Source organism: Squalius cephalus, assembly GCF_949319135.1.
Source record: "Squalius cephalus genome assembly, chromosome: 24".
In the NCBI taxonomy this organism is placed as follows: Eukaryota; Metazoa; Chordata; class Actinopteri; order Cypriniformes; family Leuciscidae; genus Squalius; species Squalius cephalus.
In genome coordinates this window covers 25,972,929-25,995,818 of record NC_137145.1, presented here as the reverse complement: position 1 = coordinate 25,995,818, position 22,890 = coordinate 25,972,929, and the positions used below count along the sequence as shown (strand labels likewise).

Sequence of the window (22,890 nt, the reverse complement as noted above, 5' to 3'; positions counted from 1 at the left end):
CTTTTCTCACTTTCTTAGCATGAGATGAAAAAGACGAACTATGTTTCTGATGCAAGTCATAGCTATGGTATTTCAGCAGTTAGGAATCACTAATTCCAAACAGACCATTAAAGTGAAATTCAACGTTTTGATTGTAAATGGTATGCGGATGGATGTCTGAGAGATTTAGTGCAAGAAGAGTCCACAGACAATTCATTAGGCCATAAAATATCACATTCTAAGCTGACCATAAGAGACTTACACTGCTGTCCTCAGCTTTCTCTCTGCGCTTGACTTTGTGAGTCTCGAAGTCCTCCATCAGAGTCTGCATGAAGTTCTTGGTCCGCTGTCCTCCTCCAGAGTCGTCGCTGCCCAGATCAGACAGAGGCGAGGGCAGAGCTCCTTCTGAAGAGCAGGGCGATACTGGAGGAACCGGACGGACCTTCTCAATCTTACCTGCAGACAGACCAATACACACTTATACACACCATAATAATCATTGCTCTACCACAGTAAAAGACCTGGGTTTTATATTTGATAGCAACTTGTCTTTTGAAAATCATATTTCATGTCTTCCTCCTCAGAAGCGTTGCTAAGCTCCAGAACATGTGATCTGTTTCTGATGCAGAAAAGTTAGTTCATGCATTCATGACCTCTAGACTAGATTACTGTAATGCATTACTAACTGGTTGTCCTGCATCCTCAATAAACAATCTACAATTAGTCCAAAATGCAGCTGCTAGACTTCTTACCAGGTCAAGAAAATATGATCATATAACACCAATTTTATCATCTCTACACTGGTTACCTATCGATTCTAAAGTATTGCCACTGACCTCTAAGGCCCTAAACGGTTCAACTCCTGTGTATTTAACTGATCTTCTATCGCCCTTCAATTCATCATGCTCTTTAAGATCACAAAACTAGGGGCTTCTGGTAGTACCTAGGATATCTAAGTCCACTAAAGGAGGGAGAGCATTTTCACATTTGGCTCCTAAACTCTGGAATAGCCTTCCTGAGCCCCATGTTCGGTGCTCGGACTCGCTCTCCCAGTTTAAATCTAGATTAAAGATGCATCTCTTTAGCCAAGCATTCACATAATGGATCTCATAACCTTGTACTCCAGTTATATCAGATCAAATGCACATGGTTATTGTTGCTTAATGTTATGAACAGCAGCTAGGCTAGTTACTTTCCATTTGCTTTTCTGTTTTATCTCGAGATGCCCATCCTAATGTAACTAGAGTACGTCAGCTCCAGTTTGGATCCAGCATCTTATGAAGACTTCAGATGCCCCAACACCTGTGAAGAGATGCTTTGAGTCTCCAACTCCTGCGAGGACTTCAGATGATGCACACTCTGAATCAACATGCACCAATGCTACATTTTCTATCTATTGTAATCATTATGTTCACAGCTTGTAATAATTACTTAAATGAGCTCATTGTTTTTGCCTTAAATTAATACATTGTTAGGCTAACTGAGCGATTTGTAGATTTATTTTCCAGATTTTGAAGTTTTGAATCCCACCTTAGAGAGAATTGTTAATGTACACCCTGGTATGAGTGGTGTGTCAAACTTTTACAAATTACTCCTAGAAAAGGTGGACAACAACACAGGAAAAATAAAACAGGACTGGGAAGAGGAAATTGGTTTTAATATTCATGAAAACATGTGGGATGAGTGCTTGAGAGATGTACATACATGTTCTGTGAATGCTAGACACAATTTGATTCAGTTCACGGTAATTCATAGGTTTCATTATTCTAAATCAAAACTTTCTCCAAAAAAACCTTTCTCCACTCTGTGATAAGTGTAAAATGTCAGAATTTAAATTTCTTTCTGAAGCACATTCTATTGATCTGGAGCTTGAGCCTTGCATTGGACTTTTAGAAGCAGAGAATGCTCTTTGTAGTAAGTATCAAACACAGGCCATTTCACTCTGTATGATGCTTGTAAAAAGACTTATTTTACAGATGTGGAAATCAGATTATGTCCCTATTTTTGAGATGTGGGCTATAAGGAACTGGGAAATATGTTGTAGTTTGTCACGTATTTGATAAATAGTGTGTTGATTTTCTCAGAAACTGAAATCACTCTTATTTTATTCTTCTGACGTTGGCAACTCGAGTCTTTTTGCAAAGCTTTAAATGAAAATTTGCTGTAGAAAATCTGTGCCTCTTCACAGGAAGTCTATATTTGTCCTCTCAGAACTACTGTCATTAATGAGAGGTCAATCACTGATACTGATCGCACAAGATAAATTCCAACACTATGGGATTTAGCATAATAGCTAAAAGCAAGCTAAAAGAAAGGACTCATGCATTCCCTATGACACCACTAGAGGGCAGACATAAACTTCTCAAATACAGGACATCATCATGAATAAGACATTGTTGTCAAAAGGAAAAGCACACACTGCCATTAAATACTGTGCCATTGTCACAGTATCTGGTGAGTGTTACAGTCACAGTATTTTGGTGAGGGTTACATCACCAAAACCAAACGTAAACAGAACATTTAAAGTACGTACTGCTACATTATAATAATTTTTAACATCAAACCAACATAATTTGAAACTGCTGGTGGTCGCTAGAACTGAAAGCTTTTACATATATTATATTACCCATATAGCATTATCTAGTCAATTGTTCAGAGTAGTCATCAAGCATACAGTGAAAAACAAATCAGGCACTATGCTGCAGTTTTCTTAAAACCCTCTTCAAAAAGCACAGCTTGCAAAAGTGACTCAGGCTGAACAGCGGGTACAGACCCAAAGGACACAGCGTGCAAGGAATGTAAACTAAAGTAGCTCAATGAAGAGAACCTCCAGGATCCCAGTGATATGACTGACAATCACCAATCTCGAGTTACAGAGACAGATATGTATCAGCCTCCAGTTATAGCTGATGGTTTGCATTAGTAGTCAAACATTTCTTTAAATGATGTTTCATTAACAAAGTTTGGGAGGAGCAGGTTCAAATGATCTATCCAATCAACATGTCATCAGCAATTATTACATCCAATCCTATCAGCATGAGAGGAAGCCTATACACACACAGTCGTCTCACCTACGTTCCTCGACAGTTTTCAGCATCCCACCACCACCCCGACTCCTCACTCTTGGCTTGTTCCAACCACAGCCATTTATTCTATCTGACTTATTTGTAAGTGTGAACTTGTGAAACAGGCGTCAACACATTGACCATCAGACTGAGTAATTGAAGTATGGAAATAATTAATTAAGTTCTGGTGTATTCCATGAAAAACTGCACAAAGAGCATCTTAAATATGATTATGAGTACTAATTAGCATATTGTATGGTTTATACTAAAGGGCTATTAATTGTTGGATAAGTTACCCTTCAAATAAAAGCCCTCAAATAAAGTTCTGCACCTATTCCCTACAGTAAGTGTTCAGTTACTGCTGCCATGATTGCACACATTGGCTGGATATACTCATACCTGGTGCTGTCTTCCCAGTAAGGACCAGCTTGTTTGGCTGGTTGCTGGCCTTCAGCTTCTGCGTACGGGGCGGGTGCAATGTTTGTCTCGCTTGTCGTTGTCTCTTCAACTCTTCCTCGCGCTCCTGGGCTGCCCGGATCTCCTCTTCGATCATGGACAGGGTTCTCTGTTTGCGTGAGCGCAGCTTGAACGGCCCTGAGGTGACTTCTGTGTCCTGAGGACGAGTGACAGCCGCTGTGCTCCTGAGCTCTGCTGCCTCAGAGTACTTACTGAAATAGCTGAATTCTGGTTTCTCCGCTGGTGGTGGAGAGGGACTGGGGGGTTTGTAAGTGTTGACTGGGATAACTGGGGCGGCTTGAACTACAGTTATTTGAGGAGCAATTGTTCTCCGCTCCTCCGTAGGGGATGGCACTTTGGGAGGTGGTGTGACAGTAGATCTCTCCACTAGGGGCTGGGGTTGAATGCTTTCCACATGTCTCTCGGGGATAGGGGACGAATGTTGTGTGGCCTGAAGAGGCTCCCATTTGTCATTCTGCTGAGCAATGGCTTGCTGGATAGCATTTTGGACAAGAATACCAGCATGGTATTCCAGCTCTTCTTCCGTCAAGCCTTCTCCGTGATAAGACCCACTCTGTTCACCTAGAGATTTGATACCACTTTCATGTTTCCCATTGATTGGTGTAGTGGCCATTGGAGTTGAGGGAAAAGAGTACTCCCCAAGAGAGTTTTCCAAATAGACACTCATGGTCTCATTTGATGCACCACTGTCACTTATGTTGTCCATACTGAAGTCATTGGAGAGCGTCTCGAGTACAGTGGTGTCCTGAGACCGCAGGGATAGGTCATCTAACCCGGAGTCAATTTCTTCCGTATGGTAGGAGCTGTTCAAAGATTGTTGACACAAATCAGAATCCTCTTCCTTCACAATGGTCATCACTGCCCGGGCACAAGTAAAATCATCATCTTTAAACTCGTTCTGAGCCAAACCATCTTTGGGTGGTATGACAGATTCTCCGGAGCTGCAGTAAATCTTTTCAGCTTTGACTGTAGTAACTTCACTTCCGTCATAGATTGTGACCCGTTCTTGATTGGCAACTGTGACAGAACCGCATGGCCTCTCTACATGCGTGACCTCGGGAGTCCTGAAGAAAGGTTTGGCAGAGTAAAGCTGCGGTGCCACGTTCCTCTTAGGGGCCGTGGGCTGCTTGCTATGATCCATCTGCAGAAATTGCTTGCGTGCTGCAGAAAAGTCAATCTCTTCCATGACAACGTCCTCCTTGTTTCCTGTTTCAGGTTGGATGAAGGAGATTGTCTGTCTGGGTGCAGCTTGTGGCATACGGTTGGTTTCTGGCTTCCTCTGCTTCCTCTCCTCATATCTTCGAAGAGACTCCAGCTGCTCTGGCTCCAGCTCCTCTTCCAGTGGCTTTTCCTGAGGTGGATTCCACCATTTTGCTGCAATTCCAGGATTTTTCTTGACTGCCTGACCCCGAATGAGTTCCAGCCTTTCCCTCTCCAGCTCTGCAATCTCCTCCGTGGGTCTGACTTTCTTCACCCGGACTTCTTTCTCAGTTGGGTTGTCAAATAGTTTTGATGGTTTCTTCTCTTCATGAAATGGTCGGAGCTCAAAACGTGCCTCTTTCTTGATTGCTGTCCTAGGGGAGTCAGGTGACCTTGTACAGTCGTTTCCTATCATCGCTGAATGACCATTGGGTTTAGTGTTAAAGTTATCATCAACAAAAGTGGTCTGTTTTTTCCCTTCTAAAACAACTTCATGGTTGTGCAAGGGTGATGTGTCACTGGTATGCACAGATGGTCCAGTTCCATGAACTCTAATTGAGTTAATCTCTGGGGAACTTGTCCCATTTGAAGTCATTTCGGCCCTGGGGTCACAACAGTTGTCCTCAAGGACCTGATCCAGGTACAGGATTTCCTTGGCAACTTCGCTGTCCAGTCCTTCTCCCCCGTGTCTCACGCTGTTTTGCCCACTGCCCACATAACTTTGCTGGGTCTTAGTCTGAACTTCAAGCTCCATACTGCTCTCACCAGTGGATATCACACTCACTGAATCGAAAAAACTTACAGTCTTCAGGCTTCTCTCTCTTTTCAGCTCACTGTCATCCTCTGAGAGTACAGGGGACTTCTAGGGAAATAAAGACAGAGATCGCATTAGTTCAAACATGCATTCATGCAATTCTTCTTCTTCACAATATACACTGCATTAGGTATGAGCATTATGGTCGCTCATGAAAATACATAATTGCATGACGACTTTTTTCTAACTTGCAGACATTTCACACCTTTGAAATTCAGAAACTATACAGTAACACATTTAGTGCACAACTGGGTTTGTTTGATGACCTGAACACTATTTCTGAACTTGGGTGCACACATGTAAATCGCACTTGAGTCTACTTAAGAAGGTGTTCTGTGGTGCAGTTTCTGTGAACTCTTGCTGCTGATATAAGAGAAATTGCAGAAGTGAACCGCTCTTGATTATGTAGACTTTGTGTCTTTGCATGCAAAAATGCAATGTTGAAAATAACGTAATATCTGATGCAATGGCCAAATATGTGCATAGATGGACCCCTGCCCCAAACCAAAAGTACTTGGTTTATTTATCTGCAGAGTACTTCAGTTGTTTTTGTGTGCAGATTATCAGAAATTTCCCAAACTAAGTGAACCCCAATTATATTGGTTACTACACCACCAACTGTGTGAACATCAGAGACCAAAGCAACATCCCAAAGGAAATATTGCATGTGACCATCATGCATAATATAGGTGGACTGTGATAAGATGTGGAAGATAATGGGTTTGTTGAACTCTGACCTCTGCTATCTGATCCTGAGTTTTAATAATTTAAGGTCTCTTCTCTAGGTCTACTCAGTGGTATAATGGAGTTGCACAAGTCTCAAGTGAGAGGAAAACATGGGACTTTCACCTTAGTATCCCCATTAACACACCCACATCAGATGATAGGAATGCACGCTTTTTGGAAAATACCATTGACCTGCAATGGAACATAAAGTAAATATATTTTCTGTTTCAGTTTCTTCTGTTTGCTTGAAGGATTTTCATCTATGCATTTGGCAGAGCATTCATCCAAAGCAACTTACATCTGTTTCCCTGCATATCAAACCCTTGACCTTTCATAAGCTACAGGAACATCATAAGATAAGCAAGGTTGTAATGATTTATGCTCAGCTCAACTCATGAGAAACAAACCAAACACAGGCTAATTTGAAGAAAACACTAAAGAAAAACATAAAAGGAAAGGTTTTGCATGCCCTAGTTTTCCTTATGCCCCTCCATCTCTATGTCTAATGGGTGTGAGTGGGTAATAGATCCTAGTTATTTACCAAAAGAAAACACCGATGTCTAGACTATGTAGACACTTTATTTTCAGAGGAATAATTGCAGGGGGGGGGGGGGGGGGGGGGTTCTATTGCATGGATCTGGTACTGATACCTATAAGTGGTCTAGTAACCCTGTGGGAGATTGTTGAGATGCATTTGGAGAATGAAGCACAGTAAAGTCTCCTCAGGGGAAAATACCACTTATTACACTGAGCTTTGCTTTCATTGCTACTCATTCACCAGATGGGACAGCCCTTTTAAAATGAAAAATCTGACAGAGCTTTTTTTGTTTTTTGTCTTGGGTCATTTTCAAATATTTTTTTGGGGAATGACAAGCTTGCTAAAATATGTTCTACATTTTTCTTTAATGTTATTAGTGTATGCAAGTTTCTATTGAATGCTTTCTTGTTTAATATTGGCTACAAATTTGGTATGCTGTTCCAGCTGAAATTCTTCTGCTGATATTGGTTCCAAGTTTGGAAACCACAGGATGCCACAAACCAAAGCAAGTAAACAGTACCCGAGCAAACCTTTAACAACACACAAAACCACTGCATCCATACAAGATACTAAAACGTGAAAGTGTTATTGCTATTAAGTCCTGTCTAGAGTGCAGTTTTACTGAGCCAAACCGTTATAGTGCCGTATTCTCTGGTAAACAGAGGCCATTGCAGGAATTCTGTTTCTTTGCTCAGCATTTATGTTTTAGAGGCGAGTGTGCATGCCTGAGCAATTTCAGTTGTTTGCTGTTGTTTGAAAGTTGGTGTTCCTGAAAAGGCTAGTCAGAAACCTGTAAAGAAAATAACGGTAATATAACCTGCCATAAATGGAAAAGCATAATAAACTAGTGGGAGAGCAGCATAGTGGGAGAGCAGCATAGTGATGTTATTTTTACAGCCTAGAAAAGAGGAATTTGCTTTGAAATAACTTTATTTTCAGCTCAAAGTCATGTGCTATTTCAGGTGATGGTGTGTCCATGGCCACATAAAGTAAACCTATTCCTGTTTTAACACTGGGTGGAACAAAATCTATATTACATCATTAGAACTGGGATTCTAATACACTTTTAACCAAAACTTCTATCCCTGAGCAAATCCTTTAATGGAACAATATTTCAAAACAATTTAAATTTACACTCTACTTTAGAAGAACAATTTTTGACTCTCCAAAGAAGCTTTCAATGGATAGTTATTAAAATAACAATTTTTTTCTTAGCGTGAAGAACTAATAAACCACTTCAAAGAACCTTTTGTTCAATGGAAAGATTCCATGGATGTGAAAGGTTCTTCATGTATCCACTGATTCCAATAAAGAACCTTCATTTTAAAAGTGTATCATTATTAAATTTATTGAACATTCATATTTGAATCATAACAACAATATGATAAAATATATGAATCTAAAAATATTAAAAAATGATCCAGCATTTTATATAAGTAACAATCCAATCACAGGCAGTGTTTGTATTAATTTATATATATGCCAAATGAACATACATAACTAATATTACCAGATTTTTATAAAGTATGTAAGAGGGCTTGATCTAAAAAAGCAGAATATGAACTGTTTAAGTCAATCTGCAGATTTAATTCAGATCAAGCAGTGTTAATAACTTCCTTCTTGTCTCAAGCTGTTCTGGGTCTGAGTAGCAGGCAGTGTCACATGTGTCTTTAATGTGGCATGAGCTCAATAAGACCCCTTTCTTCAGTCACACAGACCACCCTTCCCTTCAGGGTGTTCACTAGCGTCCAGCCCAAACTCTCACCAAATAATGACACAAGGAAGTCATGTGAATTTCCCTCAAGCCAACAGCCTAGGACAGATTTACATACAGAGTGTTGAGTTGAGCACTACAAAACACTTAATCAACTCATCAGTTCTGAAACAAAGCCATGATAAAATATTAATCTAGTCTGCATGAGGCCACTCCTTCCCTCATGCCAAAACGAGTGATGATCTAGTGGTTGGAAATTGTTTGACATCACCGTGTGAGAATTGTCAAATCTGACCGGGATGTGTTGATAAAAGGTTTCATGAGAAGCGCCACGTGTTTTTACCACAGTCTCATGTGTCCTGTTCAGCACTTCCCACAGCGGGCGAACATCCAATCAAGCATTAAAAGCACAACACATGCGTTTCTCTCTCTCTCACACATAAGAAGAAATCACAAATGCAATCTCTTTTATATCTCAATTAGTCCTCAGCAATGAGCTCTAATAAGAGATCAAACACTCCTGCTTGTCTTAAGTCTTCTCAAAAGAGATCTCAACAGTATCTCAAATTGTGCTCAGATTTCTCAAGATACTAAAGACTGTAATTTTAATATGAACTTAATAATTTCTCATCAGATTCTTCCAAGATCAAGTAAAAAAACAACAGTGACCATGCACGTATCTTCAGTAAAGAGTTTGACATGAATCACAACCTTTGATTCTCAACTTAAGTATTCGAAAGTTGTAGAAAAATACAAAGATTTGTCTAATGGGGACAGGATTTACTAAAGACATGTAAACAACAAAAATGCGAATATGTGAAAAAGGTGACGTCATGCGCATGTGTATTACCTATTCAGTCCATAGTGTTTCTTTACAAAGTAACATCGCCAACTACTGGCCTGGCATGAATAATACAGCATTTTTTTTGTCGTTTTCGTGGATCCATGTAAACGGGGATCGTTTTGACAAAGTTGTCGCCAGTATGCGAGAAACGCGAAGGAAAAACTTGTCTGTTTTTAGTACATCATTGTCGTGTAAACGTGCCCTGATTTTTTTTTAGCAAGGCCAAGCTGATTCGGTAAAGAAACATAACTAAGAAATCCATGAAGTCTCTTGAACAGTGAAAGAGCAACCTCTAGCAATCCTCATATTTTTCTTTTCAATAACCATAAGCCATCCTCAGCTGTCTTTGCAGAGGCTGTGCATTAAATCTGTATTCCCCGGAGTCAGTGGCCGTGAGCAGTCAGAAGTGAAGGGACATCAGTGTGTCCTCTGAGGAACAGACGCTCTCCACGGATGTTCCTCTAAACCCCCTCTGACATTCCCGGCATAGTTCAGCTGTCTTCCAGGCTCCGGCAGTCTAATAGAAGTGATGAAGGATACACAGCCCTGCCTCACGTCATTAAACTGTGTGTGTGTGTGTGTGGGGGGGGGGTGTCTGCATGGTCTTGAATGTGTATATAAACCTACAAAAGGCTAAGATGAATGGAGATAAACTCCTTGTATATTTATACAACTTGTAAGTTAATGTGTTCATGGGCACAGTGCCTCACATTAGTCTTCTTACTCTGAAACGGGTTTATTGGTGCCTCTGTTTACGTTGCGCTCTGCATGTTGTTGCCCTCACAGCATCTGGAAGTGTTTAGTCAGACAGACACCATTTGGGCCCTACTTTCTCTTTCAATAGGAGTGGCCCCAAAAAGTATTTGGGCACTTAAGCCATGTTTAGGAATGTATGAATGTTTCTGAGCCATTTTTGCATTGACTTGTAAGTGTTCTCCAGGCGATATTTAATGGAGGTACAGACAGGTGTAGATCATTATATCAAATATGTTCTACCAATGTTTGACAATCAGAAATAGTTCATTTAGTCATTTAAAACCTAAAAAAATCCTTTTATTAAACAAAAGCCACTTGGTTTGATATTTTGATTACTCTAAAAAATGTTGGGTTGTTTCAGCCAATGTTTGGGCCAAATATAGACAAACCCAACCGTTGGGTTACAATTTTAATGTAAAATTGGGTTGGGTTTGTCCATATTTGACACAAACATGGGTTGACACAACCCAGCATTTAGTTTAGATTATAATGAAAGGAAATTTCCAGTGTGGTTTAAGTGTTCAAAATATGTTTTCTGGCCTCCGATTAAGACAAAGAACAGAAAGATTCTTCAGTTTTAACGGTTATGCAAGATGCCTGTGTCTAGCATGACTTTCAGCAGCTCATAAGGACAGACCCATCAGACCACACTGCTGATGAAAGACTCCTGAAATAGGATTATCAACTCTACCGGCGCAGACAGAGAACGCAGGACTTCAAAACATGAAACAATCCCAATCATTTCTCAATTGGATCCAGTGGAACGCAAACGGACACTTTTGCTTAAGGCAAGTGCTTCTTGGAGTTTAAGAAGAGATCTTAACAATATCTCATCAAATTCTACTTCGTTACCAAAGTCTGCTGTCAAATATCAGAGATCTCATTATGGACAAAAAAAAAAAAAAAAAAAGTGTCAGGTCATACTTTATATTAGGTGGCCTTAACTACTACTAACATTAAATACCCACAAACTATAGATTTACTGCATGTTGTTCTGGATAATGCATTTATTGCTGATGAGTTTGAGGTGTGGTTGGGTTTAGGAGTAAAGGTAGGGTCAGGGGTTTTGGGGTTACTGTTATGGGTGAGTTAATAGTAGAAGTACAGTAATAATGTAAGTTAATAATGTTAATTAAAAGCAAGTACTTTAAATGTACTTACAATGCACCGACATGTACAGTAAACTATACTGAAAGTACATACAGTAGTAGTTAAGATCAACTATAATATGAAGTCTGACCAAATCCCAAAATCAAATTACTCAACAATCATCATTTTTACTTTGCCTTATGGATTTTAGGAGAAACATCTCACACAAAGCTTATTTATAGATGAAACGAAACTAAAGACTTCAAATAAATCTCCTGAGCTATGAACGTGTAACTTCTTAATCATTACTTCTCTCAGACTCAAAATGAAAATATGAAACTATAGGCCTCCTATATTTAGCCCAAAACCGAATTCCAAAGAGTGATTTGCTTCCTACCTTTTTCATACTTTTCCAATTTTCTTAACAGACTTCTGCCATGAAATTAGAGCTCCTTTAAATGAAAAGCGAAAACCCAGCAAATACTAGAAGTCCTGAGTGTCCTGTTGTCAAATCTGTAATGTGAGAAAGAGTCCTCCTCACACTATAAGGCTTTGAGGAGCCCCAGTGAAACCCGTCCCGGGGCGACTTCTTCCCACTTCTTCCCACCCCCGCCCCTCTTCCTCATGTGTGCTTCACTCACCCCGCAACACTCGTTTCCGTCCGCTCTCCTACAATGCCTCTCTCTCTTCTGGCTGTCCTGCAGTCAGGACTCTTGTGATGTCATGCAGAGGGGGTCTGGTTTAAAAGTGAGGGGTGTGGTCTCCTCCTGTCCTCACACAAAGAAGCACTCTGTCAGAGCCGACCCGGGCCGAGGGAGTAACTCCTCTAGAGACACCTTACAAGGAAAGGCGCAGGGCGTCTGGGTGAGCAACACTGTTCACCACTGACTCAAAACATGCGGTCTGGATTCTCTTACTCACACTGGATACGTTCACACATTCACACAAGTTTCAGAAGCTGATACAAGTGAAATTTCACCACAGCACAATACAATTATGGGAAACACTTTATAATAGTTATATAGGCTAGTAACAAAGAACTGTGGACATGTCCTCCTCAGTGTCTACAGTGAATAGGCTATGTAAGCAATAAGGTACGAGAGACTGTGCTGTATCGTGAATAAGTCACAGCTGAAGGGCGTTGTTAATATTAGATACAGCACTAGCCTCGAGCACCTTATTGCTTTTATAAAACGGTTGCCACTGAATACTAATATTAAAGCCAAAAAAAAAAAAAAGTAAAATAAGTAAAATCACTAAAAGCCTTCCTTCCGCTGGAAAAAATAGTCCCTGACCATGAACAGCAACAAGTTATATTATTTCGCCGTTAGATGGTGGCAAAGACTGTCTTTATGAGTGAGTGAGTCAGTAAAGAAGATGATACTTCTATATTGAAAGGACTGAAAGTTGTGAACACGGAGAAGCCACAACCTGGACGCAACTGACAATTGACTAGCGTGTCAGGGCACGGGAAAACCCATTAACTGTTAAAAGGACAAGATATTGCAGCGGACATTCAAACGGATATTTTATGTAAGGGATAATGTAGAGCGAGGCGGTTGTTATAGCGAATACAACCCCCGACAGGCTGATCAGGAATCAGGAAAATGAAGGGGTTGTATTCGCTATAACAACCGCCTCGCTCTACATTATCCCGCTTATTACATGGCTACCTACCAAATAAATCAATAATTTGACACAAAATATTGATTTAAAAAGGAGTTTACTGATTTAAAAAATGATTGCATTGCTTTTGCTAAAGAAAATAGTCCGTTCCGTCTCTACGGTTAGAATCCTGCGTCCATAGCAACGCTCTGTTTTTCATGGCAACGGTGTGTTATACTTAGCAGCGGTCTGTTATCAAGAAATAACATAAGGATAAGGAAAATAAGGAAATAATAAGGAAAATGCTATATTTACTGTAAATGCAGGTACACTCGCTTACTCAATCTCTCACAATAATCTACTCTATATGAGCTTCAATGAACAATATCAATGAGAACATATGTTTACGTTGCTAAGAGTGGTTGCTAGGGGTGTTGTGTAGTGATACACTGAACCGTTTGGTGAAGCGGTCATAGTCGTGTTTTATCGTGAATAAAACACAGCTATTGACCAATCAGAATCAAGGACTGGAACTAACCGTTTTATAAATAGTGGTTACGGCATTGCTCTATACTACCAGTTATGATAATACTGATACTATCTGCTAACCCATTCACAGTAACCGACCGGTCCCATAAACAGTTTGAATAACTACAATGTGATTTGTGTTCATCTAATCAGGCTCTATCAATACTCTTTTCAGGAATTTCCTCACAAAAGCTATGGTGTAATATTTGTATCCCATCCCATATTTGAACCCCATCTTATCAGGTCATGAAGTACACATTGTGAAATTGGTTAGATGATTAAATAGATGTCTAGATATTGTTTTCATTGAAACCTCAAAATAGAAGTTGGTACAGTACGTCCCTGACGAGATTTCGCTGTGGTAAGACCATAATGTCCTTGCGACAACAAGTATCTTTTTTAAATGGGACCACAATAGAATTACAGATAAGAGCAGAAGAGATCCAGGCAAGATCGCTGTGAGAACTGAAAGCCACTCAGTCATACAAGGCTGTTAAAGAGTCTTTGTGCTAATAATAACACCACACACTCGCGTCTTTACTGAGATACACAAAGACCGCAGTATAACCTTCATGTCAACCAACACTTCACATGATAGACTGACTGAGACTGCTTAGTAAAAGAGTGCTTCTACTGCTGTTTCATTAGCGTGTCCTCAATATCCTTCACATATCCTCCAAACACTTTGAAAACGTTTAAAAATGTTGTTGGTGCCCAAATGAGTGAAGTTGTGGGTTGTTGGAAACTTCTCCTTCTCTGGAGTTTGAAGGCAGTGTGTTTTAATGGAGGATGTTGACAGCAGTGGGATGGGGTGTGTCATCCTCTGCTAGAGAGATCCTTCCGCCCACAATCTGTGTGTCACTGTGCATCAGGAATAATAATAAAGCAGTGCTGGGGAGGCTACTGTCAGACTGTGCTTTATTATCTTACAGGCTTCTGATAATATATTATCAGGTCTGATAATGTTTATTGGTGTATTTTAGCTGTAGTCAAGCTACCTTTTTCGAGAAAGTGCTTTACATGTGGAATCTCATAAAAAGTCATAATGATTACATAAAAAGATGAAATTATATCATAAAAGGTTGAAATTATGCAATTAAGTCATAATGATGTCATCATATTTGTCATTTACATAAAAGTCAAATATGAGATACTAAAATCATATTTGTCAGATTAAAAGGTGAAATTATGACATAAAAGGTCAAAATTGACAAAAGTCAAAAAGTATAAATTATGCGATAATAAATTATGTGATAACACAGATCATTATGACAGTTGAAATTAGGATATACTGTCAAATTTATGAAATGGACGATGAAATGTATATAAAAAATTGAAATTGTGACTAAATTGAACTAAATTGAACTTATGATATAAAAAATAGTCAGAAGTCAAAATCATTATATACTAAGGCTATATCATATTTATTAGATGAAAAGTTGAAATTATGACATAAAAGCTCGGAATTATGATTTACTAAGTATACAAAGTTGAAATTGACAAACGTTGAAATAATGAGATACTAAATTATGAGATAAAACAGATATTATGACATAAAAAGTTGAAATTATGATATACTAAGTCACTTTTATTAGATGCAAACTTGAAATTGACAAAAGTCACAGAATTTTTCTTTTAATTTATGAAATTGAAGTCGAAATTGACATAAAAAGTTGTAATTGTGAAATACTAAATTGAAATTATGATATAAAACAAATTTCTGATGTTATAATTATGTATATTAATGTTATCATTTTGATTGACCAAATCATATTTTTTCTCATGTGGTGGAAATGGGCTTCCATATTATTTAGGAGAACTAAAACTCAAAAACCCTAATTTAAATATCAGAATAAAAGTATGAGATATATAATTAAAACAAGATGCTGTCATTTCATTTAACACTGTGACAAAATTAAGCAATGCAGTCTTTTGTCACACTATAAAAGCGAATTGTTGAATACAGCTTGTTCCTGGAAAAACTAGAAGATATTGAAAAATCTGTTGTCACTCTACTATTAAATGAAATGCTTTTTATTACTTGCCAATACTGGCCATGCTTGAAAAATACCACGCATAACATAGTGCCAACTAGCAAAGATGGCCAAATGGAGGTCATGTATTCCAGGTGTGCCAAGCAGCTGTCAGATCAAAGGCATCTCTTCAGATATAACACACCTCCTTGAGTGAGCCTAATAAAGTACTATTAAATGAATATAATCATCCCAAACTCAAACCTAAGCAATTCAAACCACACACATACTAGGAATTATTACCTATTTATAGCTTGAAGACCAAGCAAGAAGATGTCATTTTAAATCATTCTCAAAAGGCAGTTTACACAGTGAGAGAGAAATACATTGTGGCTTTTAAAGGAAGAATAGGGGACTGTAGAAATGAAGCCAAATCAATCAATAAGTCCACCAAACGCGTCAATAGACTGAGACTGACAATAGAACCATAATAGAACTAGAAAGCTTCAGGGCCCTATTATACATCTGGTGCAATGCAGCGCCAGGCGCGACACAAGTGTGTTTTGCTAGTTTCAGCCCGACGTAGTTATGATTTTCACATCCTGCGCCACGTTGTTTAAATAGCAAATGCATTTGCGCCCATTTGTGCGCCCATGGGCTGCTGGTCTGAAAATTAGGTGTGTTCAGGCGCATTGTTGGTGCGTTGCTATTTTGAGGCAACGGAAATAGACTGCGCCATTGACCAAATGAAACCTGGTCTAAAGTCAATGGCACAATATATTTTTTTGTTATTTAAAGGGCGCATTGGTAATGTGCGCCTATAGGTGGGTCCACACTTTATTCCGTAGATGGTCTGCTTGCGCTTTAACCTTGCACACGAGCAGATCCATTTCCTCGCTAGAGAAGCGTTCAGTTTTTCCACTTGCAAATTCCGCCATGTAAATAGCGAATCCGCCATGGCACGAGCGCAACTGGCTTTTAAAGGGAAAGGGAGATGAGACTCTGATTGGTTTATAACACGTTACGCCCAAAACACACCCATTATTCATTAAGAGAATAGGGACAACCCTTTTAGACCATGCGCCGGGAGCGCCGACCATTTTTCCCGTCGTTAAACTAGCAAAAGTGGATTCGGACATGACCTAAGTGCACTTGCGCTGTGCGCTTTAGACCATGTGCTTAGATCCTTAAAACAGGGCCCTGAGTCCCCAGATGCTTGAAAAAGAGCAACAAGCACAGTCTTCAGAATTTCTCCTTTTGTGTTCCACGCACATATTTTAATGTTTGAAGAGAGACACACTTGCAGAACTCACAGAGAGAGAGAGAGAGAGAGAGAGAGAGAGAGAGAGAGAGAGAGAGAGAGGAAGCAGCTGAGGTTTATGAACACTTTATGCTTCGGCAAATACTGCAGACTGTCTTTACTTCTAAAATAATTAAAGTCATGTTTGTGGAAGAACATGCTAATACAACAAAAACCTCTTTGAGAAAGAAAGAAATTAAGTCAGCTTTTAGAAGAGATGGTTTGAAAAACAAAGACAACACATTTAGAGACAAGGAGGTGAAGAAGAGAATAAACGCAGGACATTGTGCTTAACACCCTGTCACCGCCCTGCCTAAAATATGACCTCTAATCTACGGGAAGACATGTAGAAGAGGCTCATCTGGATGTTGTCAGCCGGGGAAAAATGGGAAACATCAACACCCTAAACACACGAAAACAAGGATGGCCTCGTCCCAGAAGCCCAATCAAAATACTGTTTTGTGAATGCGTTGCCTACTATAAAAGGCTAAAAGTCATTGTAGAACTATTTCAATTAGCCTTAGGACTTATAACTACTAGAGCTGGTTGGAACACAACTTGTTTCAACTTAACCTGGCTTAAGAGCCATTAAAAATGGTACCAACCCCAGTTAGTGAAAACTGAATTACAGTGGCTTAAAGGCTTATGTGCATTACTGAGGGGCTGTGAGTACACTGACACTTACACACCTCGAGACATCATGGTATAAAGGTCAAAGGAGCATAATTGACTTACAACCAGCCTAATAGTGACTGGGCAGAAATACTAACTGTATTCTAAAATCTTCTAGACTTTAACAAACTTTGTTAATCCATTCAATGGCCATGATAACAACCCCGAGCAGCTCCTTTCTAAACATTTCAAGTATGAAATCTCTGACTGAATAACTGAAATCTCAAAAAAATATTTAGTAAACTTTCGTTTCAAATTCGTTTCATTTTCAGGATGGTTTGGCTAATGCACATTGGCTAATGGGTTTAAAGAATAAGGACCGTCAAAAAAAGACCAGCCAATGCCTTTATTTTTTCATAAAGCAGCTCTAATAGGGTAACACTTTATTTCGATGGTCCACTTTAGACATTCTGTAAGTAACTTTGCACCTACATGTCAACGAACTCTCATTAGAGTCTAACAATGACTTGTTAAATGTTTACTCGAGTCATGATCATCATACTGCAATTGAGTCCTTACTCTGATTATTGGAAACAATCGCATTACTGTTGCACATGCAAACGTAGTCAAAATTGCAAAGAAAATTTCTATTCAGCTGTAAAGCAGCTCTACAGAAGACAATAGTGTCATTATCCAGCTCAATTCGGTTCAGTGTTGATTCAGTTCAGTTCAATAACAGTGTCAATGATGCAAAGTGTTATCAAATATTAGTTTTCATACACAACTCAATAAAGCTCATCTTAGAGAGAACCTCTAACATGGCTTTTCCAGCGTGGCCATCAAACTCTTGGTTAACCTGCTTTCCAAGTCCAGCGGGAGAAGAGAAATAGAGCACATCTTCTACTCTAAGTTTAGCATCCAGGTTGCAGGCAGCGCTGTACTGTACTGTGGTAAACCCTGCTTTGTGTTAGGGAGAAATTCTCCAGAAAAAGAAATAGCTAGGCTACACTTTCAACTTAATTATATGTCTAAATGTTTTTATGATGCCAACTAAAATAGACAAGAGTGACACTCAATGAACACCATGTCATGCTTGCTTTGTTGACCAAGCTTAACCAGCAAGAATACATCAAAAAACTGTGGTAACACTTTATTTCGATGGTCCACTTTAGACATTCTACTAACTATAAGTAACTTTACAACTACATGTCAACTAACTGTAATTCATTTAAAACTACAACTCAATAAAAGTATATGTCAATAATAAGTTGACACTTGCAAAGTTACTTAAAATCAGAAGTTCGTCTGTTGGGGGACCATTAAAATAAAGTATTAGCAGATTTTAAGTTAAGTTTAAATAACTATTAGCAGACAGTCTACTAATGGTTTAATTAGAGTTAGTTGACATGGGTTAGGGTCAATTAGTAGAATGTCTAAAGTGGGAAATGGAAATAAAGTGTTACCAAAAATTGTTAATGGCATTGCTGTACAGTTGACAAAAGGATACTAGACAGAAATGTCATTATAAGTTTATTATTATTTTTTCTTCTGCTGTAAAAGTGTATAAATAGTGTTTCTTGCTCCTTATCATTATTTTTGTCCTTACATCTTACTTATTTGATGGAAAATAATTTGACTGTCACTATACAGTTGCAATCCTTCTCAACAACAACCCTCAGCTGATTCGTGCACCTCAAAATAATCTTCAAAGAGCACAAAATCCTGGAAGGACAGCTCAAAATCCATGTTAAGCTCTAAAATAATAATGTCTTACCTTTTGGCTCTTGTCCAAAGTGAGGCAGAGAACCTGCCAAGGTGCCGTGTATTTCAGCATGGTCAACGATGTCTCGATTCACTAGACTACACAGTAAAACAGAAACCACTGGTCCAACATTCCTTCATTAGATGCTTACTCCCCCTTAATTATGGCCTGAGACCTCCTCAAAGTTCATTTGGGAAAAAAATAAATAAGAACGGAAGCCACCGCACAGGGAGTAACATTCCTCACTACTGCCGACTTCAGCAGCACATCCCAGCAAAGTCATCTCATCCCGGAGGGCTTTTGATCTGAAAATGAGCTTAGCATCAGAACCAATTATATGGGTCTCCTGTCTGATAGGTGAGAGCAGTCAGTTTCTTCTATCCATTTGTTCATGAAGCTGTTGTGTAAGTGCACTCGATAACTCTCTCAAGAAATTGTGATGACACAGAATAAAAGTACATTATGCAAGTCAAAGTTCAGCAATGCTTGATCAGAACTGCAAAAAAACAGCAGAATCATTAACCTCATTCTTGACGCAGTTGAACCCTATAGCACTGCCTACCTGAACAAAGCAAAACAAGGTTAAATTAAGTCTGTATTTATCACATTTACTTTATAATGCATGTTCCTGGCCGTGCTGTATAAAATTAATCAGTGCTCATTATTCCAACTAAAGTAGTTCATCATCATAATCACATAATGTAACAATGTATCGATATGTAATGTCCACTTTAAACAATGGAATCAACAGAATGCGACAGTCGGGTTCTGGAAGTAAAAATCCCATTCATTTTGACCAATCAGAGAATCATGACAAGCTAATCACACCAAAACGCTTTAGCTCCGCCCACTTCCATGAAGCCAATGACGTAAATAACGCCGTTTCCCTACATTCTCAAACTACTTAAAGTCCTTTTACACACCTTTACAGAAAAACTACAAATGTCCATGTGGTGTTTTTAATATGCTTTTAAGACAAACCATGTGCAAATTCATAAGTCGACACTATTGTTGAGTTTGTATTTTCTTTTTCTTAAAACTGCAGTGAACCAAAGACAGTCTCAAAAACACGGTTTGAAATCGCTGGTGTTTCTGACGTCACAAACTACCTTGTAACCAATCAGATCAACGTGTGATCGTCAATGGGTGGATCTCTGAGCTGATTGAGTGAGTGGAGGCGGGGCTCATTTGCATATTCATAGAACTGCGTATACTAAATGAGGCAAGGGTGCTATTTTAAGGCATGAAGAAATGTATTTTCATGAATTTAAAAAAAAAAATTAAATTAAATGTAATTTTGGTGATCAAAGTTTATTTTTAAGAGATTAGTTTTAAGAGATAAAATTATTGACTACAGGGGCTCTTTAAATATGTGTGTATATTTCATATTTTGCAATAAATGTAAAATATTTTGTTTCTAAATGTGTAATCACCATCTTTAAATCAATACTTTTATATTTCTCTATTGTTTTTAAGTAAATGTTAAGCAAATGTTATTTACAATGCTTTAAAGGATTATAGTTCTTTCCCAGATCGAAGCCGTTAAGTACACAGTCTTGGACCATTGTCTGATTTTAAAATACTTGCCTTTAATGATTAAAAAAAAAAAATCTTTATGGGAACAAAGAAAAAAACTTGGGCGGGCACGAATGCACTCTATTCCCAATGGATAAACTCAAGCTCTGCCCACATATTATTGTCATTTGGAAATCAAATGGGTTGTAAACAGTGTTTCACATTGACTTCATGTGGCAGCAGAAGAATAGCTCCATTCAACCCAACTAATTTGAACAGCTACTAATTTGAACCAATAACCAAGCCTCGACAAATGAATAGACCAAAACATCAAATAAATTCTCTATTGCAGTTTCGAATATTACACCCTGAAGTTCATAAACAGCAGATTTTGGGTTCCTGCCAACATGTTGGTCATGTTGAAATACAAAGTTCTATCATGAAACTCTAGATAGCGCAGGCTGACAGGTCCTTCTCTGTCACATCATTCTCTGTAGAGCACAGCTGATTGGTTCCTGCTGTCTCAGTAGCCAATGAGCTTGCTGCTCAACCTTCAAATACTTGGTCAGCATTTGCTACAGCAGTGCAGCGCTTTCAGAAACCCTCCACTCTCCCCAGCTCCACCTGTCTAGATCTGCAATGGGTAATTCATGTATGTTATATTGTACAGCAGCAGCATGTCTTGCTGTATTGGTTTACGTGTATGTATTGGCAGTAGCAAGTCCTGTACTTGCTCTGCAGCAGCAGCAAAGGACTCTCGTACTCGGCTCGTTCTGTATGTAGTGCACCAGTCTGCTTGTCCTTGCCAAATGCAACCCAGATTCACACAGCGAAGCTGACACAGTTTCTCTCTTTTTCCAGGAATCTAAATGCAAAGAATCCTTTTACTTTCATCTAATTTTGTGCATCTCTCTCTGAAGCTTTAGCTGGCTGTCAACAGGGATCATTTCCCTTCAACAATCTACATTTTATATACAGTAAACACAGAATGGAAGACCATGTGACAGTGTGATTCGATCAGAAGAAATTCTCTGCCATTCACACTCTTGGCAGGTGAAAGAAATATTGTGCAGTGCACAGTTATACCTCAAGCAATACTATAACCATGCAGCTGTCCTTTAACTGCTTTAAACGGATGACAAACTTCAACGGGAGGAAGCAGCTGATTTGTTTGTGCCTTCAGCACAATGTGAGAGGTCAAGCCAGACAGGAAAAACCCAAAACCATTCCAAGGACAAACCCTGAACAACTCAATCAAAGGCCAAAGGACAAAGCGCCATATTCCCGCCATAACATTTACACTTCCAAATGCTTTGGCTTAGAGATAGCCTTGGAGTTAATGAGAGCTCTTTGGCTGCTTTTAAAGAAGAGGATTTGGATAATGTTGTTCTATACCCAGATGTTTGCTGCCGGGTCATTTTTGCTTTCCTTTATTAATATTTCTCTAAATGCTTATGTTGCTGAGTGAGCACAACGTCACAACATGAGCTCATAGCAAAAACTCATATACTTTTAAAACATATACCACAATAGAATAAAGATGTAAAAGCACTAACCGGATGGAATCGTTTTTCAAAGGACACTGAGTAACCATTATTAACAGGGGACGTTTGCCATTTAATTTAAGGATTCAAATAGGTCATATGTAGTTATTACTAAAGTGATGTCTATGGATGTCGGGATTACCACAGGTCATGTGCTCAGGATGAGGGCATCACTAAACTCACCAAAACATACGCTCGGGAACTTCCCCTCTTGGATTTTGAAGTGCGTTCAACTTTGTCAAGTGGGCGAGGTAAGTTTATTTCGACAGACCCTCGAGCCCTCGATTTTGACAGAGGGAGCGAGTCTGCTCAACATGTACACTTCAGGCAGATCTATAGACCACAATGCAACATGATTGTGACGTCATAGCAGATTGCGCTCAATTTACCCCCACCCCACACAACTCTAGTGTATGATATTACCGTTATTTTGACATTTATCAGCATTTCAAACTTGAAAGGACATTAAAAATCTTAAAACCACACCCCTAGTCTTCTTTCATAGAGATTTTCTCCGAAGACTTAAGTAAGAGCGATAATTTGCTCCATTAGTTCATCTGTGAAACATTTACCTAATTTACCTAAACAAGTTACCCTACCTACATAGGGAACTGAACTACGTACTGACTGAATATACCGACTATACATAGAAGTTGGAGTTCATGTTCTTCACAAACACCCATTTTGGGAAACCCTGCTGAAACTAATGCATGCATTTATTCTGCAGTATCTGTAATTGTTCAGAAATAAAAAAAGAAAAGCAGACAAAAGGTTATACTAGTCTCATTTCACTGTAAAAAAAAGTTTCTGTTAAATTTTTAAGTACAATCAACTTGAATGTTTAAGTCA

General features: G+C 38.9%; 1 protein-coding gene across 6 annotated transcripts in view; it reads right to left on the bottom strand.

Annotated features, from left to right (window-relative positions):
- palm2akap2 (PALM2 and AKAP2 fusion) overlaps positions 1 to 22,890 on the bottom strand; it is a 117,861-nt gene that overhangs the window by 6,042 nt on the left and 88,929 nt on the right. For 5 of the 6 annotated variants that reach the window (XM_079862132.1, XM_079862133.1, XM_079862134.1 and 2 more), the window contains 2 exons: positions 3,444 to 5,583; positions 242 to 435 (listed from right to left, as the gene is read on the bottom strand). In XM_079862132.1, the coding sequence (XP_079718258.1) occupies positions 242 to 435; positions 3,444 to 5,583 (2,334 nt within the window). Of the gene's footprint in view, positions 1 to 241; positions 436 to 3,443; positions 5,584 to 11,599; positions 11,894 to 22,890 lie in introns of those variants that run through there. The other variant, XM_079862137.1, reaches the window with a different exon arrangement.